Below are 26576 nucleotides of genomic sequence, written 5' to 3' on the forward strand. Positions count from 1 at the left end.
GAGGGAAGCTAACGTCACGCAGGAAGCTAAGGTCACGTGGGAAGCTAAGGTCACGTGGGAAAAACAAGGTCATCCATGTTACTACTGTACATTAATGATATTAGTGTTTGATTAAAGCAAAGGAAAGACCCACTAAATCGTAAACTATAATGCGTAGTTATTTACTTAAACTTTTCGTAGCAACTGCTGGAAAGGTAAATTAGTTTTGTCATATAAAGGTATAACGCTGAGGGTATTATCACCAAGCAAAAAGCAATGTTGGATATGCATCAACGTGACCACTGATTTGAGGGTTCTGTTAGAGAGAATATTATCAGACTTACTCTTGCTCATTTTGCTACTTTTTTTTTCTATTTTAATGACGGGGTTTGAACACAGTATCTTCATTGGCGTAAAACTAACACCATCAATGAATTTTCCGAGACGTCTGAGCCAAGCTGTAACTATCATACTTTTAAAAGCATAAATTATGATTAAAACTAAAAGATTCAGCAATACAAGTGACACCATCTGAGCGTTAACATGTCACACTAGTTATATAACGAGACCAAATGAACTGAACATTGGGAAGATGGTTTTCAAAGGTGGACCAAGAGCTGCTCGTAGGCTTCATATGATGTACCGTTCAGTCCAGATGGTACAGTACAGTGGCTCCGGTAGGTTGAATCAGCCAAGTGTAGGAGACTAGCTTAAGATATATCACAAATATAACAACTAAAATGACGTCGAAATTATATTCAGACTCTACAGTAGAATTAGATGAAAAAGTTGAAAGAAACAATACAAGAGTTTATCTTAAGTAGCTAAATTCTCTCATCCTCAGATACGGGGAAAAAATAAAGTTTAATATAAAAGAAAAATGATGAAAATTTTGTGTAATAAGTGAATAACCTTAAGCACACCAGCCACTCACCTAAAGGAGGACCTCAAATACCTAGTTATTATTACACTCCAACAGCTGTTACCTAGACAACATCTCGAGCTACAGTTGACTTTACGCTGGAAAGAATCTAGCGCGCGCTGAACAGGATAGGGCGAGAGAGGGGTGAGAGGGAGGTAAGGAATACAAGAAGAGAATCGGTGAGGAGAAGGAGGGAAGTGGGAAAGAGAAGGAGAATGAGGGAAAAAGTGTAAATAAGAACGGGATGTGTAATGGGTTAGTGGGAAAGAAGAGAAAGGTCGGTGTTAAAAGAAGAGGAGATGAAGGGAGGAAGAGTGGGAAAGGAGATGAAGCAAGTGGTAAGTGAGAGAGGTGCCACACGTACCTTGAAGAGCTCTTTAATGCCAGGGATGACGTCAAACACCGGTACATTATGTAAGCTGGCGCCTCCCTCACCTTCCACCATGTATGCCGGTGTTCATTATTTAGTGGATATTTTGATTTACAAACACACACACACCTGTACACATACACGCACACACACACATACACACACACACATACAAACACACTCACACACACACACACACACACACACACACACACTATACACACACACACACACACACACACACACACATACCTGTACACACACACACACACACACACACATACACATTCACACACACACACACACACATACCTGTACACATACACACACACACACATACACACACACACACACACACACACACACACACACCCACACACACACACACACACACACACACACACACACACACGTACACACACACACCCACACACACTAATACCAAAGACTATGAGAAGACGGGAAAGCTCAGGCATAAACAGCACAACTCAGTGTAATATTTTCTCAAAGCGTACAGCACACGCCATCTCTTGAGCGCACTACCTAATTACTTATCTTATCTCTAATTTTCGGAAGGTTAAAAAAATGCACTTTCATGAATATTGAATTTAATCTTATTTCATGTACTAAAATACGTCAAACAAAAAACAATAAACAGATGTCAAAATAACAATAAAAAAGATAAGAAACATCTCGAAGCATAAAAATTGCAACAGTTGTCAATACATTCTAAAAATATATAAAATCAAGACAAATAAAATATTACAGGCTGTACTATTTAACATAAACACATTAACTTTTAGCAATCTCAAATAAACACATAAAGCATTAGTGGGGAAATTAGCCAAACAGCCAAGGTAAAAAAAGACATTATAACAACCACAAAATTATGAAGCTTTTAGAACTCATGACAAAACCACTTCATCTGAAAAAAAATTACTGTTATATGTACTTTTAAAATAATTCAGTATATGAAGACAACAAAAGAATCCTGGTGTAGATATAAGTTGGTGCAACGGATCATGAATCATGTAGCCTTAATATAAGGACAAGTAACCATAGTTTTCCATAACTCATCAATATGAAGTACTGTACCTAATTCATAAATGCACAGAAAATGAAGTCAACGTTAGTTTTTATGTTACATCATACCTTCTAAATTTAGGTCAGGGTCTGCATTAAGGCATAGTCTTGACTGTGCAGATGCCAAATAATTTCTTTAGAGAAATGGTGACTGCATACATAGTGGCTTCTATTTAGCTCTTCAAATGTTTTACCCTTCAAAGGTATGTCTTTTTCTTCTAGTATCCTCTGCCATCTACTACATCTGAAGAAATTTATCCAGAATTACTTACAGTTGCTAAAATTATAATAATTATAATACCTGCCCCTAGCATCTTCCATGGAAATTGTTTAACTTTCAACATATTATATAATATATCTAAAATACAATACTTACTTTTCTTTATCTTTGAGGAATCGATGAAATACGAAATCGGTATGTGTATCGTTTCTCCGGTTGCAGATTATGCACGGGTGTCCTTTACTTGTCGTGTTGGTAAGACTGTTCATTTGTATATTGCGCTCGTGTGCGGATTCCGATTGTCATATTCAATGTGTATTGTGTAAACTAGCAGACGACGCGCTCCACACAAGCGACATCTGTCCGCCGCAAACCAAATTTGTGCATTCATTCGTGTGTTAGCCATTACATGTGGATGCCTGAGCTTTCCCGTCTTCTCAGAGTCTTTGCTAATACTCCCACTTTAATCCACAGTGCTATATCCCCGACGCCCATCAGTTAAGAGACTTCGTGTCGCGTCCGCCAGTCAACAGCCAGCGCCTCCACTGTACCATGATCCGTCACGATGAGGACTTAGTGCCCACGCCCGGCGCCTGCTACACCCTCTACCTCGAGTACCTGGGTGGCCTCGTACCTCTCCTAAAAGGCAAGAGGACCTCCAAGATCCGACCAGAATTCGTCATTTTCGACCCACAGGCAGGTGAGGTACAAGGGCAGATGGCTGGTGGTGGAGATTTGTATAAATATTTTGGTCAATTTACTTTTTTCTCTCCGTTGTGTTTTGTTTCGGTGTCTTCTTTTTCTTCTATCACTCACTCTTTCTTTACCCCAACACTCTTTCACTCTCACTAACTCTCTTCTCACTCCTTTACTCTCACTAACTCTTCCCTCCCCTCCCCTAGACGAGGCGTTAAGCAAGGAGGCTGGAGATAGGGGCGTGGGAGTGGGACCAAGAGGGATGCTACCCAATGGGATCCCCGTTGTGAGTGATACTTCAGACACTGAGTACGAGGATATGTGCGCCTCACCGAGACTACGACGACGCAAGCTGAAGAAAAGGTAGGTGAGGGGGGGCAGGTGGGGCGTAGGTGAGAGGGGGGGGAGGGATGTAAGGTAGGTGAAAGAGGGGGTAGGGGTGGGGGGTAAGAATGAATAGAGAAAGGTAAGTGTGATGGAGAGAAGGGAAAGAGAAGGAGGGGTGGGAAGGTAGGCAGGAATTAAGGGATGAAGGGAAAGAAGGAGGGGAGGAGAGGGGTGATTGGGGAAGGGGTGTATATGGGGGAAGTTGGGTGTAAGGCCGAGGGAATGAAGGGAGGGATGGGGAGGAGGTTCTGAAATAAAGGGAGGGGGGGAGGGAAGAGGTGAGGTGAAGGGAGGGGAAGGGAAGGGAGGTGGGTCAGTGAGGGAGGGAGGAAAAGAGTTAAGGTAAAGACACAAGGGATGGAAAGGGACAGGTTAAAGGTTGATGGAAGGGGAGGAGAAGGTGTCGGTGGAGGGCCAGAGTAAAGAAGGAGAGGAAGTAGTTGACTGAAGATAAATGAGAACGAAGGAGAGTGAGTGGGAGGGAGAAGAGAGAGAGAGAGAGAGGCGGACAAGATAAAGGAGGAGGAGGAAGAGAAAGAGATACAGTGTGTGTGTGTGTGTGTGTGTGTGTGTGTGTGTGTGTGTGTGTGTGTGTGTTTATGATTTGTACAATTCATTAATTTCCTGTTTTATCTTGTGTTTCTGATGTAAATTTTTAATCACATGAACTTGTTATTGATATACGACATTATTAATTACTTTCATTTATGTTATTTAAAAGGCATCAAATCGCATGTAATTTCCTTCCAGGTTTTGTAATTTTTTATGAGGTTTCCAACACTCTTATGGAAGTTGTAATGTGTTCTATAGTTATAATCTGTATCGATCTGGGGAACACGAGACCATCTGGGGAACACGAGACCATCTGGGGACACGAGACCATCTTTGAGTTACAGATAAAAACAATCTATAAACACACACACACACACACACACACACACACACACACACACACACACACACACACACTGTACCTTCTCCTTATGCAGAGTACAATTTCAAGTATTGCTTATAAACGATCTCATTTACACAGAATACATTTGTTTTGGAGTAACTATGAAAACATCTTATGGGAAATATTACCTTGTACTGAGTGTGTGTTTAGTCATTATTTTGTACTTTAATTCATATCTTACTGCGTCTAGATAATATACAGTACTGGGGGAGTGTTTTTGGTAATCATGTAGAAGTGGAAAAGATATATTGACGTAGTATTTAATGTAGAATATGAATCTTATTTCTTAGGACGTGATTTCTTCCTAAGTTAGGTTAGAGTAGAATCCTATTATATTTTGGGGTGATCCTTCTTAGTATATTTAAATTATAGATACAGTAAAGCGAACTGCCTCAAGAGTCTATTATACTAATTTGTGATGTAATTCCCGTTTGAAACATTAAATCATATTGTATTATACAGGTTCTGATTCCTATAATAAGTGTTTGATCAACTGTTGTCTTGCAGAATACGAGAGCGGCTGGAGAGTGAGGCTGACGAGCTGGTGTACCTAGACACCCTGCCAGAGGTCAGTGTCTTGATGGGGAGCTTCTCAAAACCCGTCCAACAAAACGTTGTAAAAGAGTATACTGTACTGCATGTATTGTGATCAGACTGCATACTTCTACTTCCCTTTGCCTTCCTTTCTTTCTAATAATCTTCGTTCTACCATACAAACATCATTGATATTATGAAGGTCGGGATAAAGGCGTTCATGACTTTACAAAACATGTTCTGATTTTACTGTGGTAATAATGGACTATAATGGACTGTTGCGTCACTTTCATATGAGCGAAAAATAAGTGAGACAAAATCACCGTATCATTCAGGTATTGCTGTGTCTTCAACAATGCAACATAATGATAATACAGTAGTTATTGTCTGAAGTCCTTAGTGGGATGCAGTTTGTGGTCGCACTTTAAGACGAGTTCCTGTTCTATCAATATAATCGATGTTTTTATCTTGAACGTGATGGGAAAATAAGCTAAAAACGAAGTGTGTTTTTTAAATTCGTTTTTAGAATTAATGATTGTGAGGTCCGGATGTTGTGGCACGAAGTATACTAAAATGGAGCTGCCTCCACTAAACATTACTTCTTGCTTCTGTTTGTAAGTAATCTGAATCGAAGTATAAAAACAATAATGGTCGGCGTCCCGGTGACTGAACGTCTCCATTACCACCTCGAGACCTGGTAGAGCTGATAGCGAGTCACATCGGGTAGAAGCAGCCGTCCTACCTTCATCCTCCACTCACAGGCTTCTCCTGCCCAGGGGAATAAGGTCCTGCAGGGGTTGTGGTGAGTGTGTTTGTCCATAGCCTTTTATGAAAAAAACACCGACGCTGGTTACTGAAATGAAATTATATATCATAATATCCACATCACGTGTCTTGGCTGCTGGCGAATGTGGGTTTCCGGGTCTTTGGTCTTGACGACTCACTAGGTATGTGTACGTATTACTGATCTACTTTTATTGAACTGCTGTTAGTCTTTTAAGAATAAAAATATTGCACATTTTAGTGAGACAAAACTGTATACATTACTCCCGTGGTCATTAACCCGTTGATGGCCACATGCGGTGACCTGGAAGATATAAAACAAATCATCTGTTAAGATAAATACAAAATTTATGGAAGGGAAAGGAAGTCCGGTGGGCCGAGTTGGGTAATGTGCCAACCTGTGTAGTATGTGGAGAGCCTGGCACTCTTGTCAACTCAGACAGTAGACCAAGACTCCTGACCAAAAGTGATGTACTAAATTATTTTCTTACACTTATTATAAAGTTTGGCATCTGGCTCGCAGGCTGAAGACTAGGTATGTTTACGTGCACTTAATGAGCCGTGGCACTATGGTTAACAGTGACGACACATGATATAAAAAATCTTATTAGATTATTTCATGTTTCGTATCCTATTGTTTTATATCAATATTAGAATTCAAATCCTTCCTGAAGAATCCAACAACCATGATGTATGTTTCTACGGGTTCTCGGATCCCTTAGGTGTAACATTTAAAAATCAAATAGAAATTAGTTTTTTTTTTCAATTATAGACCGAAAAAAAAATCACCTTTTATGGTAGGAAAAGATGATGTGTAAGAGGAAGAAACGCTGAGGTGACTAAGAAGATAAAAGTGTGAGGGATCAATCAGGATGAATTAATTATTAAAGGACAAGTTATAATACAGTATTAATCAGAGGCAGAATAATTAGAACAAGATGCTGAAGAGAATTACAAGAGAGACGAGACACCAGAGTGAGTCGTACAAGGAGATGATAAGAATAATTATAACAGTGAGACTCCTTCCCTCCCACACTACCACTGAGACTCCTTCCCTCCCACACTACCACTGAGACTCCTTCCCTCCCACACTACCACTGAGACTCCTTCCCTCCCACACTACCACCAAGACTCCTTCCCTCCCACACTACCACTAAGACTCCTTCCCTCCCACACTACCACCAAGACTCCTTCCCTCCCACACTACCACCTCCTTCCCTCCCACACTACCACTGAGACTCCTTCCCTCCCACACTACCACTAGACTCCTTCCCTCCCACACTACCACCAAGACTCCTTCCCTCCCACACTACCACTAAGACTCCTTCCCTCCCACACTACCACCAAGACTCCTTCCCTACCACAAGACTCCTTCCCTCCCACACTACCACTGAGACTCCTTCCCTCCCACACTACCACTAAGTCTCCTTCCCTCCCACACTACCACCAAGACTCCTTCCCTCCCACACTACCACTAAGACTCCTTCCCTCCCACACTACCACCAAGACTCCTTCCCTCCCACTCTACCACTAAGACTCCTTCCTTCCCAGCACTTCAATTGTTTCCTCCCACAGCACCACCGCCTTGTTGAGGTGACGTCCAACATCTGGGGAACTAAGTTCAAGCTACACGGCGTGGCTCCCTCCCTCCCGGCCAACCTGGGGCAGGTGACCTATAAGACGTCGCTCCTGCACCTACAGCCCCGCCAGATGACCCTCGTTATCACCGAGCTCAGGGAGGACATCCCCCCTCGACCCGACCCAAACTTCAACCCTAACGTCTTCTCTGAGGACGAGGAGGAACTGGGTAAGGTTTACTTTTGTATAGAGTAGATACTGTATGTTATATAAGGAATCGAACTTAAACTTTTAGTTCAGGTGGTGTTGAAGAGTGAAACATTGACTTAATGTTCCGGCAATATTGTGTTTAAGTGATGTTAAATGTCACTCCTGTGTTGCTGAAGGAAGTATCTCGAACAACTCCTGCCACATAATATGATTGTGTCCGCCATGATTCTCTCTCTGCCTGTAGTGTAATTCTTGTCACAGCCTTACGTTTATTCTTCAGGTGAGCGTCTGGCCTCTCGACGACCTCCTGATCTGACCTCAGATGTGCCGCCAATTGCGCCCATGACCCCACGCCGGACTCCATCGTCCTACTCCCGTCAAGGGCTCCACACCACGCCCTGGGAAGTCACTCCTCCCAGACAACCTCCGGCGGAGATCACCAACGTGGTGGAGAATAGACTGGACGTAGACGGCGGGTTGGAGGGTGTCGTCCTAGACGCAGATGGGGCTGCCCTCCTTCAGGAGTTAGAGGAACACCCTTACGTGGATTTGGCCACACCTGAGATGCTCCAATTAAGAGAAGGTTTGAGGGCGGAACTACGAGGAGAGAACCACGTCCCCCTCCACCACTCGCCAACACACATGAAGCCCTCCCACGCCACCCACCCGCAGGAACCTCACGTCTTTTCTATCATGCGTGGCTCCGCGCCCTCCAGCCCCAAGCACTCCGTCAGCGCCTTCTGTTGCGACACCGGCACCATCCAGTCACCAAAGAACATCGTCGCTCCCACTCCTATCGTCACCCGTAATTCGTCCACCACGGCGGCGATGCTGGAAATCCACGGGAGCGATGTGGGCGTCGCGGTAGCTGGGCGGGCGGGACTCAAGACCACCTCCAGCAGGACGCGCACCGAGGAGCTCCGCCTGGTCACTTCCGACAATGCCCTCCATCACCACTTCTCTAACAATATCTCTTCGTCCTCCTCCACCAACACCACTAACTCCGTCACCACCAATAATATCAATAATAACCTCAATAACAATAATAATAACACCAACAACAATAATAATAATAACAACAATAATAACAACAACAGTAACAGTAGCAGTAGTAACAGCAGTAGCAGTAACGGGAGCAGCAGCTCCAGCAGCAGCGGCAACAGTACCTACCGCAGTCCGCAGCACACGCAGGTATGTCTCGCTCTCTTTACTGTATATATATATATATATATATATATATATATATATATATATATATATATATATATATATATATATATATATTGTATGCTGATAACCACACAGGGAACAAGAAAACACGAAGCTCCCAAGCGCCCTCGTGCCACCAGTCACCGTCAAATATTTGACGGTGACTGGCGGCATTTAGCATTATTTCGCCATGTGAATTGCACGAGGGCGCTTGAGAGCTTCGTGTTTTCTTTTTCCTGTGTGGTTATCAGCATGTACATGGATCACGCGCACCTATATATATATATATATATATATATATATATATATATATATATATATATATATATATATATATATATATATATATATATATATATATATAACCACAAGGAAAGAAGAAAACACGAAGTTTCGTGTAATTCACATCTTCAGGGTGGGTACAGACTCAGCATATACCTAGATCACGCACCTACAGTGATTTACTTGCATATATATATATATATATATATATATATATATATATATATATATATATATATATATATATATGCTGATAACCACAAGGAAAGAAGAAAACACGAAGTTACCAAGCGCTTTCGTGTAATTCACATCTTCAGGTGGGTACAGACTCAGCATATACCTAGATCACGCGCACCTACAGTGATTTACTTGCATATATATATATATATATATATATATATATATATATATATATATATATATATATATATATATATATATATATATATATATGACCAGTGTCACTGCTGACAACAGAAGGCCGTGTAGTCGCCAGTAGCTCTGTGAACATCTTTCTGTTTCCTGATGTTACTGATCAAATGTGTTTCACGAATATATAGAAATTTAGGTTTAAAATGTTTGAATTGATCTATTGATTTTTCCAAAGAGTAATATTTTTGATCACCCACATCACCAAAACGAGGTTAATCCAATCAATAATAATTTTAAGTTATCCCTAACTGAGCAGCAGCAGCAGCACTCTTCATTAGTCTGAAACACTTTAACTGACCCCTGCTGAGTCAGCAACACTGATTTACAACCACTCAACAATAACCTGAATGTCCCTTGATGACTCATCTTCAGTAATGTTTTACTTTAGTACTTCAGTTTTAATACTTTATAGAAAAAGTGATGTCTTACCTAAATAAAGCCTCTGTACTCTAGCGTTCATTGTACCGTGTAAATCATTAATGGCAATATATGACATGAAGTATATAACCAAATCTTAATAAGTTATGACGATAGGTCATCTTCCGTTGTTTTGAGGTAACGTATGTCGTCTACGCTGGTAGCTTCTCACTCACTCACTCACACACTCACTCGAAAGGTAACTGTTGTATTGAATGATAGAGTATTTCCCATCACGGATATCATTTCTAGGATGTTTATGGAGTATTGCGGTACTATATATCTTTTGTCTCATCTTACGACCTATTCACTGTATCATCATTAACTCTAACACACACACACGACTAATGAACAACACTAACCATCCAACAGGGGTGCAGTAGCGGGAGCGGCGGCGGTGGCGGTGGTGGGGTACGAAGTGACGTGATAAAATACATCGATGAGGAGAGCGGTGAGTCTGACGGACGGTCCTTCACGCCCTCCCCCGCCCGTAACCGATCACGGCCGTTGTACTGCCGCACCCGGAGCAAGAGTGTAGGTCACCTGCACAACATAGACTACTCCTTGGGTGGCCACTTGCCCCATTTACACCAGTTGAGGAACATCGACGCCTTCCTCGCCTTCAGACGTTCCGGATCCTTGATAGACTCCCCGAAGAAGGTGAGAACATCTAGATTCTAGAGGGTTTTAGTGTACAGTATTAGGGTTTTATTCCCCTGTTGTTTGATACCTCACTCCATCTATCGTATATCTGTGTTCCTTTCCGTGTTGTCAGGGTCATGTATGATGTCATATACACAGCATCTTTCTAGTTGTGTCTTAGCGAGGCTTCCTGGATACTTCGGTGTAGTCTTATTTAATAGTTTTTTGTTCCCTCATTTTAAAGGTACAAAAAGATACTATTTCTTGAATTAAAAAAAATAAAATAAAATTATCGAAAATCCGACCAATCTACTGTATATCATCATAACACAATTTAATCGGATTTAAAACACCTTAGTCTATCTTGTTAATGTCTCCCTGCGTTCGCGGCTGTCCTAACCTAACCTAACCTAACCTAACCATTTTTGCGTATACCCACTCAATATTCAACACGACGATGGTATGTTCTCATTCTGGTAAACAAAGTCAAATATAAATGACTTTTACTTCAGCACTAATATCTGACACATATAAGTTATTCTGGTGTCTGGGTGAATTTCCTTAAGGGTCATTAACACTCTGCAACACTTGGAAAACTCCCCTTACCGCAAAAATATATCATCCCTGTAGACAAGTTGAGCCATTAAACCAGGAAGATAATAAAAATAAGATGTCTTTTATGAACTCAACAGTCTCTAGTGCCGTCTACACTCACTCATCACTCCACCTGTCGTTCTCAGCGTCAGGTTAGTGAGAGCCAACCACGACGGCCGTGCCTTGCGGATTGCGGGAAGAGCCGTAGCCTGGACTCCTCTCCTTTCATCATCAAACGCCGCGTCAGCCACGGCACCCATCACCACCACCCTCTCGCCGCCACCACCATCACTACACTCACTACTACCACCACCACTACTACTACTACCACTACTACCGCCACTACTACCACCACCGTCGATCTCCACCCACACACCCCGAGCCACGCCGAAAAGCAACAAAAGAACTTCACCAGAACTTTGAAGGTATTGTAAAGTGGTGTTATTTATTTTGTTTTAACACACACACACACACACACACACACACGCACACGCACACACACACACACACACACACACCAAATGCAGTATAATATCACCTATTATGCTTCTCCTTCAGCGTCATCTATGTAAATAAACAGATGAACAAATACATAAACAAAGGAACGATGATTATTAACTTCTGTGGTCTCTGGGTCTTATAACATTATTAACATTCAATCATTATAAGATCAACAACATTCCTTGATCCTTACAATGCTAATAATAGTCTTGGAAAATAGAAATTAGTTCTTAAGCATTATACGAGTAATTAACTCTAAATATTGTATAAATTAATAATAACATATGAAACGTGTATGATGATTTAATCCGAGTGTAAATAATATTCCATCACGTGTCCCCAGGAGAGCGTGTTAGTAGAAAGGTTGGCAGCGTTACAGAGAGAGTGTCACCAAAACCCACCGCCCACACCCCGCCACCAGCCCACGCCCGATACCGCCCGCCGCCTCAACACACCTACTCACACGCCCACCATCTCCTCCGCCCACGCCAGCAAAAGCATTCCCTCCACGCCCGTCAAGACAAGGAAGGCGCGGCGACACCAATCGTCTTCTCCCATTAGGTATGTGTACTATCTGGTCTGTGTACTATCTGGTCTGGTTATTATCAGGTCTGGTTACTATCTGGTCTGGTTATTATCAGGTCTGGTTACTATCTGGTCTGGTTATTATCAGGTCTGGTTGCTATGTCGCCTTCTGCCAATCAGATCTGTTATTCATCAGGTCTAGTTTTTATTAAAAGCAGTGGCTATTCAGACGCCACCGCTTGAATAGCCTGGTAGTCCATGCAGCCAGAACGGCTACATAGACAGCCAGGCTCTTCAGCTGTGAACCCATATATATTAACAACTGTATAACCAGACCCTTGTGGCCCTGAATTGGTGAACCTGCCTGCAGACGAGTTACAATACAAATCATTACCATTTTTTGTTATGACTGCGTGTGAATGTTTGTGTCCATTTGTATATTGTGGTACTGGATAGTTCATATATTTTTAAGATGATATAACTTAGACCTCTCAAGTTGCAAGGTCAGGGTTATGAGGCTCCAGCCACCGCCACCAGCGACCAGCGTCTGTACCGTACCCTTGACTATAGGGTGTTTTATCTCAGCTAAGAAAAGATGCCCCGCCCCCTCCTCAAGAGTTACAGCTGATTGCCTGTTGCAAATCTGTCCGATTCCGTTCGGAAGTAATGATGTATTTCTAAATGAGTTTATTCATAATCGTTGGGATGACCGTTTTTGGCGAGAATGATATTTAGCTAAATTATATAAAGATATACATTCATTATTTCAAACAGGAGCACTTAGGAAGTTTATCAGAAATCTTATACATGAATTACTGTCAAACTCTGGTAACAAATTCACACTTTCGGAGGACGCATTTAATACATACTTATTTTTACCCACAAGTCATAGTAAGACAAATTACGTATCAGCAAAACTACATTATGCAAAAACTAACACTTTTAAAGATCACAATCACATTGAACTATTACACGGCCCCTGAAAATTGGTGGATGAGTGTGACAAGACTTGGTCGCTCCAGCGAACAGCCGTCAGCAGAGGCGAAAAAATATGAAGTTGTTCTCAGTCATATTTCCCGCCTCTGCTGACGGTCGTGTAATATTTCAATATGATTCTGGGTTCACAGCTGAAGAGCCTGGCTGTCTAACTAGGCTATTCAACCACTGTCTTTATTAAATCTTCCCCATATCAGGCGTTGTATTTATAAGGTGTCCCGTGTATATGGTCTCCTGCCTGTCTCTTTACAGTACACCAACTGAATATCTTTAGGAATTTTTTTGATGACTACCACAATAACTTCTCCAGGATGATCGATAGCTTGAATACCTTAAGATTTATTTATATAATGTCTCAATAATCTCATGCTTTACAAAAGCTTCCTTAAAACATTGTCAGCTTATTTAAGCTTTATCAAAACCTTGTTTTACCTTTATAAAGCTTCAACATCACAACTTGTTAACTTACTTTGTATATTTTTTGTCATCTTCATGGCGGTGCAATAAATGTTTTCGTTAACTTCATGGCACTTCACTAAAACCTTGTGTTACCCTTAAGACACGTTTATAAAACTTTGGGTCACCTTCTAGACACTTCAGTTAAACTTGATGTCACCTTCAGGAAACACCTGCTCAATTCGCCGCTGCTGGCCCGCCGTCGTCAGCGTCGCGGTACCGTAGAGAGCAGTGATGACGAGGTAGTACACTGCTCTAGCGACGCCGAGGTCCTCTGCTCCTCCTCCAACTACAGGGACCTCGAGACCTTCCAGAAGACCCAGCTGAGGAACAAGGTATTGGTGATGCGGGGGGGGCAAGAGGGGGGGGAGCTGTTTAATCTACAGGAAACTAACCACCCTTTCGTGTTCATGTTGTATAGCAAGGAGTTCCTCCGCTCTCTCCTTACCTCCTGTGACTGGTGATAGAAGATCACGAGAAACTACTCACAGGACACCAAATGGTCTAAATATTCACTTGCATTGTTTTCTCATTTCTTTCTGTTCATCTTTTATCACAACCTCTTACTTATTTTCCTTCTCCTCCCTAGCCTCCACCAGTCATTTCTCTCTGACACTTACAACAGTAATTTCAGCCACATAATCAGTTAATTATCTTCCCCAACAACGTACTTGTATAAATGTATATAATCCGTGTGAGCAAAGTGACGTTAGCATTGTGTGCACCGCCATACTGCAGGTCAGAGATGTTTAGTTTACAGACAAACAACGAAACGAATGAAGGTACAGAAATTTAAGTCTGTTATTTTGAAATAGTTTGGGCTTTGTCTCGAAGTAAACAACAATGTTTTAATGATATTGTGTGTTATGTTTAGTAATGGCAATAACAAGAGAAAAAGAAAAGGTTTTACTCTTCACAACACAAAAACACATTATCAGTGAACAAATTTCTAAATTTATATTTATCACGAAATTTTATTCACATTTTCCATAGTTTTACTATGTAATATTGTATTACATTGTGAAGATACAAAATATATTAAGCTTCTTCTTGGTACCTGTACTTGAGCACCTCGTATTTGCAACAGCAGTGTAATGCCGTCGAGTCACCATACCTGTTGTCACTTTCAACAGTACATTAGTGCCAGGCCTCCCTGACGTGCAACACAGCATTAGGAAACTGGGTAACAAATGTCTCTCAGTTCAGAAGTGACGTGTAAACAAAATGTGACGTCACAAAAACTTTTCAATCTTCGACAAGTTATAATATGTAACACTTCTCCTCACCATTTATCACGTCTTTCCCATCTTCTACACTCTCTTCACCACCCCTTCATCCTCCATACACTAACGCTGTCTTCTCCAACCTCTGCTGCCACCTTCATTGTCTCATTCATCCCAACACTGTCTTCTGCACTCCCTTCACCCATGCACTAATCTTCTCTTCTCCCTATCTTCACCACTCTTACACTAACACCGTCCCTCTACCTCCTACATCACCTATACACTAAAACTTCTCAGTCCTCCTACAATAACACCTTGTCCACTGTTACAGCTACGACGGTCACGGGGACGGAGTGAGGGAAGCGCCGGCAGTGGTGGAGACAGCTCGGGGTCGTCCACTCCTCGGCACAGACAGTATGTGATGCACAACAAGGCTCCGCTGTGGAACGAGAACTCCCAAGTATACCAGCTGGACTTTGGAGGCCGCGTCACCCAGGAGTCTGCCAAGAATTTCCAGATAGAGTTTAAGGGGAAGCAGGTGAGGGGAGAAGGTGTGAGAGTAGGATGGTGAGGGGAGAAGGTGTGAGAGTAGGATGGTGAGGGGAGAAGGTGTGAGAGTAGGATGGTGAGGGGAGAGGGTGTGATGGTAGGATGGTGAGGGGAGAGGGTGTGATGGTAGGATGGTGAGGGGAGAGGGTGTGATGGTAGGATGGTGAGGGGAGAGGGTGATGTGAGAGTAGGATGGTGAGAGAGGGTGTGATGGAAGGATGGTGAGGTGTGATGGTAGGTGGAGAGGGTGATGGTGGGATGGTGAGGGAGAGGCAGTGGTGGATGGTAGGAGAGGTGGTGGTGGGGATGGTGAGGTGTGATGGTAGGATGGTGAGGAGAGGGTGATGGTAGGATGGTGAGGGGAAGGGATGGTAGGATGGTGAGGGGAGAGGGTGTGATGGTAGGATGGTGAGGGGGAGGGTGTGATGGTAGGGATGGTGAGGGGAGAGGGTGTGATGGTAGGATGGTGAGGGGAGAGGGGTGTGATGGTAGGATGGTGAGGGGAGAGGGGTGTGATGGTGGGAGGGTGGTGAGGGGAGAGGGTGTGGATGGGTGGTGAGGGGATGGTGGGGGGAGAGATGTGTGGGATGGTGAGGGGAGGTGTGGTAGTGATGGATGGTAGGATGGGGAAGAGGGTGTGAGGGGTAGGTGTGATGAGTGAGGATGGTGAGGGGAGAGGGTGTGATGGTAGGATGGTGAGGGGAGAGGGTGTGATGGTAGGATGGTGAGGGGAGAGGGTGTGATGGTAGGATGGTGAGGGGAGAGGGTGTGAGGGTAGGATGGTGAGGGAACAGAGAACAATATAGGAATGAGATGAGAGATTTAGATGAATATTTTAGGTGAATTTGTGATTAATGTTAAAAATATTACATTACTGAATAATTGAGGTTTACCACTACCTACCAGACTAGTGTTACTCTAACCACTACCTACCAATATTTATCTAGTGTGTCACCCCCCGCCAAGCCACTAAGCCGGCCTACCCTCCCAGGTGATGCAGTTTGGAAGGATCGACGGGAACGCGTACACCCTGGACTTCCAGTACCCGTTCAGCGCCATGCAGGCCTTCGCTGTGGCCCTCGCCAATGTCACCCAGAGACTTAAATGATATAGGATGCACCCAGAGAGCCAGGTATATTCCCGGGAGATGGACTCATGGTGTTTATAGGTAAAGGTGTAGTAACTATTAAGTGTCGTGTTAACATCTGATACATTTCGAGATTCACTTTAATTTCATCACAATATTCTGTAAATCGTTTCACATAGATATCAGTGTAGAGTACAGTTTACTTCTGTAGATAACGACTCTTGGTATTTCAGAACTCATTACTGATGATGAACATGTCTGTGTATTATATTACTGTGTTAGGGTTACCTGGTTTATTTTGTCATTATAATTATTCTTCAATAACTCGCTTAACAGTTCTTGGACAGTGTGTTTACGTGTTGTGTACATAACACCACTCAGAATCACTACAAAAGACATTCATCAGTGTTACTAGGACCTTTACCTATATTTCTTCATAAACCTTAGTGTTGTAAGTCAACTTTGTAAAACTATAATTTGCATTTTTTCGTCTGTCTCAGTTAATAACTTTTTACCATACACTGTTCTACCTGTTCTGTCATACCTGGAGGACTCACACTATACACGAGACTCCAAACATTATGTTTTTCATCAGTTATGCGTGTTTTTTGTTTATCAAGATTGCACTACCGCCTCCAATCATTATGGTCACCCAGTGTTGTAAATTGATTGTGTTGGAAGAATACTGGCTAATCATTAACCATATACTGCCCTTGGGTGAAGCTCAAATGCGAGGCCTGTCTGCTACGGGCCAGAAATGCTGTGTTTGGACTTTAATGAGATCAATTGACTCGGAGTATCGAATCATACAGAGACTGATTCAAGACCAGTTTGAATCATTATCTGCTTTACAACTCTTCCTTCCTTCCAGGTTGTTCCTAAGCTATTAAAACACAGTAAGAAATGTTTAACACCAACACTTCCTGGCCTTATTCTCTTGAACTGAATTCTTTCTGGTAATAAAAATAAGGCATCGATGGAGGTAAGACTTGTTTTCTATAACAATTGGTTATTCTGTCATAGCGAGAAATGGATTCCAATGCTGCCATCGGGTATCTGAGGAAGGAGGGACGTTCTTTAAAAACATCATCAATATTATTTATAAAACATGGCAAATGTGGAGAGAAACATGGGGTCTCCGTCAAGGACTCGGGAAACAGAGGTCCAGCAGGCGTTGTGTATGGAGGCATATGAGGAGATAGTGGACGAGGGTGTGGTTGTCTGGTCTCCCACGTATGGCACAGGCGTGTTATTGGGACAGTTGGTCTTACAGGTAAAGTCCTACTCGCATCCCTTCCCGGACACTAGAGAGATCAGGGACTCTATGGGGGGGGCATCGTGTCAGATGGAGTAAGCGTCAGGAGGATCCATTACTTCCCGAGTCTCTCTTGTTTAGTGAAATCAGATCCAAAGATGTTCAAGGCATCCACAAAAACCATCTTATTTGTCTTTATTTTCCGATGACAGTGTGTGAGCAGCTTGTGAATGTTTTGGACGCAAGAGGGAATTATTTTTTTTATCTTTTGCAACACAGTTTATCACTTACTGTATTTATTCAAGTCGGTCACCGTTCCCAAGCTTTCACTTTATACTCCATTATGTATCAATCCCAGCTCTGGCAAGCCACCCCCGCCCCCTGCCTCCCACCACAACTAATGATCTAATAGTTACATACGTTACCATCCATTGTTTCATGTATCCATACACAAGAAATACCGGAAGACTTTACTTACCCATTTCCTGGAAGCTGCATCGCTAACTTTTTAAAACACCTTAAAAACAAGTAGATCTTTTTTTACCGACCAGGGTCTAGCTAGTTCGTTGCGTTGTGTTTTCCTGCATTAATGTGGTTATATGTCAGGTAACGTCATAGCCACACCAGGCGCTGACGATACTGTATAATTGGAGTTATGGGACTTTTTCCAATATGTATTACCCAGGCGTCAACAATTTCGCTCCACATTTATAGTGTTTCTTGTAGCCATATTTCCTTCCTTTCCTTGTGTCACTATGCATTCACCATACTTGACTTATTGTACCACCATCTGTTAACATGTTTGTGTTCCACAGGCCGCTCATAGCCACAGTGTTGTGGTCCTCGAGTTCTGGTGACGTCACGTCCTGCACCACGGTTGCCAGAGGCTGCTGGGGGAGATTTCTGTGTTCTTCTGGTGAAAATAAGTTGTTATGAACATTTAATTCCGTTTAGTGTTGCCGCGAATGTTTACAGACAATGATATTACAAAGAATACTTTTGAGACAACATATTGAATGTTTTAACCGATACTTCTGTTCACTGAAAATTTCAAGAAGGACGAATGAACAGCTTTTGTGTTGGCAGTTAAGAAACTCTCAGACAGGTATTTATGTTGCTGTCGTGTCAGTGCCTGAGGTATGATAACGCTCACTTTGTATGCGTATACATCACTTTTGTGTGTTCTATACAGTTTGCCATTTTATAGAGACACTGCTGACAATATTGTATGTGATACTATTTATTGCTTTGATTACAAGCAAAGAATATGTTGTACATTTACACAAATAACAGTTTCCACTTTAGCTTTTAAGGTTTTTGTGTTTTAGTTGCAGAAAAGTGTGGCAGGTTCATAACGAATTTTGGCCTTCGTTTTTGACCGCGAGACGTTTATAATTATTAAGTTAAAAGTGAACCTTGTGTGAGGCGGGACTTAAGGCTGAAGTCGTCCAAGAGTCTCACGTGTTTTGTCGAGGGCAACAAAATGGGTGATCTCAATATAAAAAAAAATGATAAAACCAATCTAGTCAGTTGTAGTTGCTGTGAAATGCCACTTGATATGGTTAGCTATACTAGTCCTCCTTCTCCCACCACTCCGCTAACTCCTCCCGTTATTGTAAGCTTCTCTGAGGTATTCACAAGCACCACTTCCAAGTCTTAACTGCTTCTTAGCTCATCTTCTAAGAACATAAATTGGCTTTACTACACATCGAAACATGGAGGCTAACTGGTTGTCTTTGCCACACAGCTGTAGTAGATTATGTAGCCGTAGATATATGAACACTGACTGTAACTCTTGGCATGTTGTGAGTGAGAGAGTCTCAGTATGGGCAGGGAGTGGAAGTGTCACTAGGTGGGTAGGGAGTGGAAGTGTCACCAGGTGGGCAGAGAGTGAACGTGTCACTAGGTGGGCAGGGAGTGGACGTGTCACTAGGTGGGCAGGGAGTGGACGTGTCACTAGGTGGGCAGGGAGTGGACGTGTCACTAGGTGGGCAGGGAGTGGACGTGTCACTAGGTGGGTAGGGAGTGGACGTGTCACGTGTCACCAGGTGGGCAGAGTACGTGGGTGGGCAGGGGAGTGGACGTGTCAAGGTGGGCAGGGAGTGGACGTGGGTGGGCAGGGGAGTGGACGTGTCACTAGGTGGGCAGGAGGGACGTGTCATTAGGTGGGCAGGGGGATGTGTGTTCATTAGGTGGGCAGGGGAGTGGACGTGTCATTAGGTGGGCAGGAGTGGACGACAGGTGGGCAGGGAGTGGACGTGGCATTGGGTGGGCAGGAGAGTGTCGTGTCATTAGGTGGGCAGGGAGTGGACGTGTCACGTACGTAGGTGAGCAGGGAGTGGGGGTGGACGTGTCACAAGGTGGGCAGGGAGTGGACGTGTCACTAGGTGAGCAGGGAGTGGACGTGTCACAAGGTGGGCAGGGAGTGGAAGTGTCACTAGGTGGGTAGGGAGGGACGTGTCACTAGGTGGGCAGGAGTGGACGTGTCACTAGGTGGGCAGAGAGTGGACGTGTCACTAGGTGGGCAGGAGTGGAAGTGTCACCGTGGGCAGAGGAACGTGTCACTAGGTGGGCAGGGAGTGGACGTGTCACTAGGTGGGCAGGGAGTGGAAGTGTCACCAGGTGGGCAGAGAGTGGACGTGTCAGGGTGGGCAGGAGTGGACGTGTCACTAGGTGGGCAGGGAGTGGACGTGTCACTAGGGTGGGCAGGGAGTGGACGTGTCACTAGGTGGGCAGGAGTGGACGGTCACTAGGTGGGTAGGAGGACGGTCACTAGGTGGGCAGGAGTGGACGTCACTAGGTGGGCAGGGAGTGGAAGTGTCACTAGGTGGTAGGGAGTGACGGTCACTAGGTGGGCAGGAGTGGACGTGTCACTAGGTGGGCAGAGAGTGGAGGTCACTGTGGGAGGGAGTGGACGGTCACTAGGTGGGCTGAGAGTGGACGGTCACTGGGTGGGCAGGAGGACGTGTCACAAGGTGGGCAGGAGTGGACGTCACTAGGTGGGCAGGAGTGGACGTGTCACAAGGTGGGCAGCGAGTGGACGTGTCACTAGGTGGGCAGGAGTGGACGTGTCATTAGGGTGGGCAGGGAGTGGACGTGTCACAAGGTGGGCAGGGAGTGGACGTGTCACTAGGTGGGCAGGAGTGGACGTGTCACCAGTGGGCAGGAGTGGACGTGTCACTAGGTGGGCAGGAGTGGACGTTCTCGATGGGCAAGGAGGACGTGTCACAAGGTGGGCAGGAGTGGACGTCACCAGGTGGGCAGAGTGGACGGTCATTAGGTGGGCAGAGAGTGGACGTGTCATTAGGTGGGCAGGAGGGACGTGTCATTAGGTGGGCAGGGAGTGGAAACGTCACTAGGTGGGCAGGAGTGGAAGTGTCACTAGGTGGGCAGGGAGTGGACGTGTCATTAGGTGGGCAGGGAGTGGACGTGTCACCGATGGGCAAGGAGTGGACGTGTCACAAGGTGGGCAGGAGTGGACGTGTCACTAGGTGGGCAGGAGTGGACGGTCACAGGGGCAGGGACGTCAGGTGGCAGGGAGGGACGTCACTAGGTGGGCAGGAGTGGACGGTCACCAGGTGGGCAGAGAGGGACGTGTCACAAGTGGGCAGGGAGTGGACGTGTCACTAGGTGGGCAGGGTGGACGTGCACCAGGTGGGCAGAGAGTGGACGTGTCACAAGGTGGGCAGGGAGTGGACGTGTCACTAGGTGGGCAGGAGTGGACGTGTCACTAGGTGGGCAGGGAGGGACGTGTCACTAGGTGGGCAGGGAGTGGACGGTCATAGGTGGGCAGGAGGATGTCGGGGCAGAGGAGGGACGGTCAAGGTGGCAAGGACGTCGGTGGGCAGAGGGACGGTCTGTGGGCAGGGGGGACGGTCATGGTGGGCAGGGAGTGGACGTGTCACTGGTGAGCAGGAGTGGACGTGTCACAAGGTGAGCAGGAGTGGACGTGTCACCAGGTGGGCAGGGAGTGGACGTGTCATTAGGTGGGCAGGGAGGACGTGTCACAAGGTGAGCAGGGAGTGGACGTGTCACTAGGTGGGCAGGAGTGGACGTGTCATTAGGTGGGCAGGGAGTGGACGTGTCATTAGGTGGGCAGGAGTGGACGTGTCACAAGGTGAGCAGGGAGTGGACGTGTCACTAGGTGGGCAGGAGTGGACGTGTCATTAGGTGGGCAGGAGGGACGTGTCAGGGTGGGCAGGGAGTGGACGTGTCACTAGGTGAGCACCAAACACAACCAAGGACGTGTCTAGGTGGGCAGGTGAGTGGACGTCACTAGGTGGGCAGGAGTGGACGTGTCATTGGTGGCAGGGGACACACCGGTGGGCAGGAGTGGACGTGTCACTAGGTGGGCAGGGAGGACGTGTCACTAGGTGAGCAGTGGACGTCAAGGTGGCAGGCCAGTCATGGTCACACGGTGGCAGGAGGACGTCACAAGGTGGGCAGGGAGTGGACGTGTCACTAGGTGAGCAGGGAGTGGACGTGTCACAAGGTGGGCAGGGGATAAGGAAAGTTAAGTAAATACCTATTGCCCCCCTCCACACACACACACACACACACACACACACAGAGAAAACTGGAGTTTGGCAGGAAAAGTTATTCTTGACCCGGTGGTTCCTCCTCCCTCGGGTAGTAACCGCTGACTGCCCAAACACAATTTCTAACAATACCGACACTGTGAGAGTCTGTCAGTGTGATGAAAAAGTAAACAACAAATAATATGGGTGAGAGGAAGGTCATGATAATTATAATTCACACACACAAAATATACGTCAGTCAGGTTCTTGGTACAAATACTTGAGGCTGGCCCGAACTAAATTATTCTACGCTTGCCAGTTTTGTCAGCTTAAAAATCCTGCAGACTATTTTATCATATTAGGAAATTTCAGAATGAGGGATTTGTTTTTTTCAGGGTGATTTTTTTTTCAGAATATGGTGAGAGTGATGTATATAATAGTCATCTTTTTCTTGTCAATTATAGAATTAAGTATTAATGTACGTAATGAACAATCAACACTGACCTGATTCCAGAGTTTAACAGAGTGTATTCTAGGGCCTCTTTTTATTGACAATTATATCTTCATTCTCTTAAGTGACATTCAAATTTAAGGAAAAGTAATTTGTGTATTTTTCATTATTTTTTCCCATCAATATGGTTTTCATGTCGAGATTTAGTTTAAAGATATTTTATTTATGTTTTATGAAGTTATACACAGTCTTTAGGATGCTACCATTTGTATCTAATTTTGTACTGTGAAATTCTCTTCAACAGCTAGTCCATCCCAGACCCTGAGCAGCTATTTTGTACAGTGTGCGTAGCGGGTAGACATTTTTGTACATACTATAATGAGAAATGTACAGATGAATTATTATTATTTTTGGTTGACAGTTTTTGTGTTCCTTTATGATGCCCTGAGCGATGAAGAGTGTCTCCCACGAACGAGGAGTCAGATGTAGCACCTGTAGCCGTTGGTGTGTCACTCACTAGTGGAAAAAACAAGCATTGTTTTGCCGGTTAAGGAACTGACTAAATAATTGAGATTTTTTTTTTAATGGTACGAATTTATCGATATAAAAGATGCACATGTGTCTCCTGAGTCTTATGTTGTGTATTGGTGTTACAGGGGAACAAACAACTCATAAGTTTTATATTAATAATGGATGACAGCAAACATATCACAAGATTATTTTTGTGTCAGAAAAGGTAGAAAAAAAAGAGGTCTATCATTCGTAGGTCCAAAGTTGTCGACCTTAGTTTATGAAGTTGACAAAATATTAGATGGTGATACAGTGAAGGGAATATGCGGGGCAAACTTATACACCATTTTGCTCACCATTACTTACTGTGTTGTACACTTAGTGCATCACACAGTCGATGTTTTTAACTGAACCAACGTTTACTGTAACTCCTGGTGCGTCATGTTTACCAATACTTAATGTTTCCTTACTATTTTCATAGTGTAAAGGAAACAGGACAAGAAATGGGAAGGTTTAGACTCGAATGTTCTCTCCTGCTGAGAGAGAGACTCTCGCAACAGTGACACAAATGCCATCATAACAAAGGTGTATCGCCTGTGTTGGCACCCGGAGTGCCTGGCTCTCTCTACACTGTCCTCTATGTTCTTGATGTTATAACTTTGTCTCTTATTTATTGATAACGTGAATGTTTTGTTAGGGAGTGTGTGTTTGTAAACATTAATGATGTATTAAACTGACAAGGGCTTCTCAACATACGTGATCCCTCAATATTTATGAACATGTAGCAGTCTACCTAAAACATCACATATACTGTAAACAAGAAATATCCTACGTACTGTACAAGATCACTTAAATGTTGGTAATAAGAGGATCTGTACTCACCACAGCACTTAGAAATTAATCCAAAGCTTCGTACTTATCTGCTGTGTCACACTAACATAAACACTCGTGTTCAACCAGACTACTTAATAACTGTAGCAGTTAGTGTTTACGTTCACGTCTTGACACTACCTGCATCCGATAGTCTGAAGTTGAAACACTACAATACCATAAAGGCCATCGTTTAATTTTTCATTGTTTATTGTTTATCTTCATCCTCTCAGAGCTAGAGGGGAAAGCAATTCTCTATTTCACATTATATATTGTGGGGTAAAACCATACAGAACACTTGAGGCTGGCCATACTGAATATACTGTGCAGCTTAACTCTGACCCTTGCGGCACTAAGTCTGGCTGTCTCCCTCAAGCTTACGTGTCACGCTGGAAAGTGAAATTAATCGTAACTATTTGTCATTTGCAAAACTACGATTATACATATATATATATATATATATATATATATATATATATATATATATATATATATATATATATATATATATATATATATATATATATATATATATATATATATATATATATATATATATATGTGTGTGTGTGTGTGTGTGTGATATTTCAGAATTCTTATCCATCAGTTACGGGCCAGTGTCCATACCCCTCTGAGATCTGTAAACAAGGGTAAGTTCTTCACGATGTGTTTGGTTCAGTTCTCTGACACTTTAATTTAAGACGTGTCTGTTGTACATCCCAGCTTTAAGTTGTAGTTGACTCTGGAACTACACTGTTTCTTGTTTTGACTTTGTGTGAAAATTACTTTTTTCATTATTCTGTTAGACTATTTTTTTTTCTGCTCCAGTTCGGTTTAATTATAATTTCCGCGAACCTGTAGTTGGCATTATGTCGGTGCAACACGCAACTAGTGTGTGTGTGTTATATTAAGTTCTTGTCTTGGTGTTGATGGTAGATTCGTTTTTTTCCGCGAGCTCAGAGTAAGATACTGTTGGTGTCCACTGTATCTTACCCAGGTATATGACTACCGAATATATATTTTTGTTCAGTAGATTGACAATGTGATTTTATCTCCTTTTCTTTTCAGGTAAATCCTGAGAATATTTTTGTTAGGGTTGTACAATCTAGTTTGTTGTAACGGTTTAACAGCCTACAACTTTTATATTATAATAATCAAAGCATTTCTGTGATTACTTATGTATATTTGTATGATTATTATTTGCGTATTGGAATTTGCAAACATATTACTTATATATAATTATTACTTATGTACAATACAGGTATGTACATTTTGCATTTATAAGGTTATTATTTTTTTCAACAAGTAGTATCATCAACTTACTGATCCAACACAGTACATCATTATTTTATCTATTCAGTTAACTAATTCATCACATTCCAGAGTTTGTTGTAATTTTACTCACAAATTGTTTTATACTTTGACGTGACTTTCGCTGAGTTACATCATGCTGTTTCCTCTTCCGAGTCGTTATATCCTGTCGTAATTCTGACTTGTGGAAGACTGTTGTGACTTACTGTGCTACATCATTTTATCAGACTTGTGTCAGAGTGTAGTAACTTTCCCTTCCTACTAAGTCTTAGTCTTCATTGTTTGTCAGCCTGGTGAAACTTATTTAACTCATGCCACTGTTATAACTTCCACTTGCTTATGCCTGAGTGTTGTAACTTTCACTTACACGACACTGTACTTACGTCACACTATTGTAACTTTCACTTACATACCATATGTCAGTCGGCTGTAATTTTCGCTTTCGTAAGATCTGACTGTCGTAACTTTCACGTCCTTACTTAGTTATAACTTTCACTTACTTATGTAAGATGGTTAAAGCTTTCATTTACTCATGTAACATAGTTATAACTTTCACTTTCTTATGTAAGATAGTTATAACTTTCACTGAACTATGTCAGACTACAATAAGTTTCTCGTAATGACATCAAATTGTTGTTATTATCACATTATTTGTGCTTGATTGTTGTAACATTTACTTACTTAAGTTAGGCTGATGTAACTTTCCTTTAGTTATGTTAGTCTGGTGTATCTCTCATTCACTTACATCAGAGTAATACCATCATACTTGAAACTTTCACTTACATAGTTGTTGCAGACTCATAACTTTCGCACTTTATATTGAACCTTTGTACCTTTCACCAACGTCCTTCTAGTGGACTGGTGTACTTACGTCAGAATCTTGTAACTTTCACTTACTTATTACAGACTGTTGTAACTTTTTCTTATTTAAAGCACTGTCGTAACTTTTACTTGCTTACGTCCGAATCATAACTTTCACTAACATCGGACTGTTGTTACTTTCACTTGTAACTTGTGCTGACATTGATGTTG

At 43.1% G+C, this 26576-nt stretch overlaps 1 protein-coding gene across 10 annotated transcripts in view; it reads left to right on the forward strand.

Annotated features, from left to right (window-relative positions):
• The window catches only part of LOC121877720 (tubby-related protein 4-like), a 51676-nt gene extending 27008 nt beyond the window's left edge, over positions 1-24668 (forward strand). The window contains exons 6-19 of one of the 10 annotated variants that reach the window (XM_042383568.1): positions 3049-3274; positions 3477-3633; positions 5120-5180; positions 7505-7736; positions 7998-8908; positions 10430-10717; positions 11392-11718; positions 12138-12355; positions 13938-14106; positions 15326-15532; positions 16535-16675; positions 18701-19899; positions 20246-20272; positions 22324-24668. In XM_042383568.1, coding sequence (XP_042239502.1) covers positions 3049-3274; positions 3477-3633; positions 5120-5180; positions 7505-7736; positions 7998-8908; positions 10430-10717; positions 11392-11718; positions 12138-12355; positions 13938-14106; positions 15326-15532; positions 16535-16651 — 2913 coding nt within the window. In that variant the 3' untranslated portion in view covers positions 16652-16675; positions 18701-19899; positions 20246-20272; positions 22324-24668. Of the gene's footprint in view, positions 1-3048; positions 3275-3476; positions 3634-5119; positions 5181-7504; positions 7737-7997; positions 8909-10429; positions 10718-11391; positions 11719-12137; positions 12356-13937; positions 14107-15325; positions 15533-16534; positions 16712-18700; positions 19900-20245; positions 20349-20453; positions 20531-21270; positions 21387-21539; positions 21618-22323 lie in introns of those variants that run through there. The other 9 variants (XM_042383570.1, XM_042383567.1, XM_042383572.1 and 6 more) reach the window with 9 other exon arrangements.
• Positions 24669-26576: the final 1908 nt, after the last annotated feature.

Source organism: Homarus americanus, unplaced genomic scaffold, assembly GCF_018991925.1.
Source record: "Homarus americanus isolate GMGI-L3 unplaced genomic scaffold, GMGI_Hamer_2.0 scaffold24523, whole genome shotgun sequence".
In the NCBI taxonomy this organism is placed as follows: Eukaryota; Metazoa; Arthropoda; class Malacostraca; order Decapoda; family Nephropidae; genus Homarus; species Homarus americanus.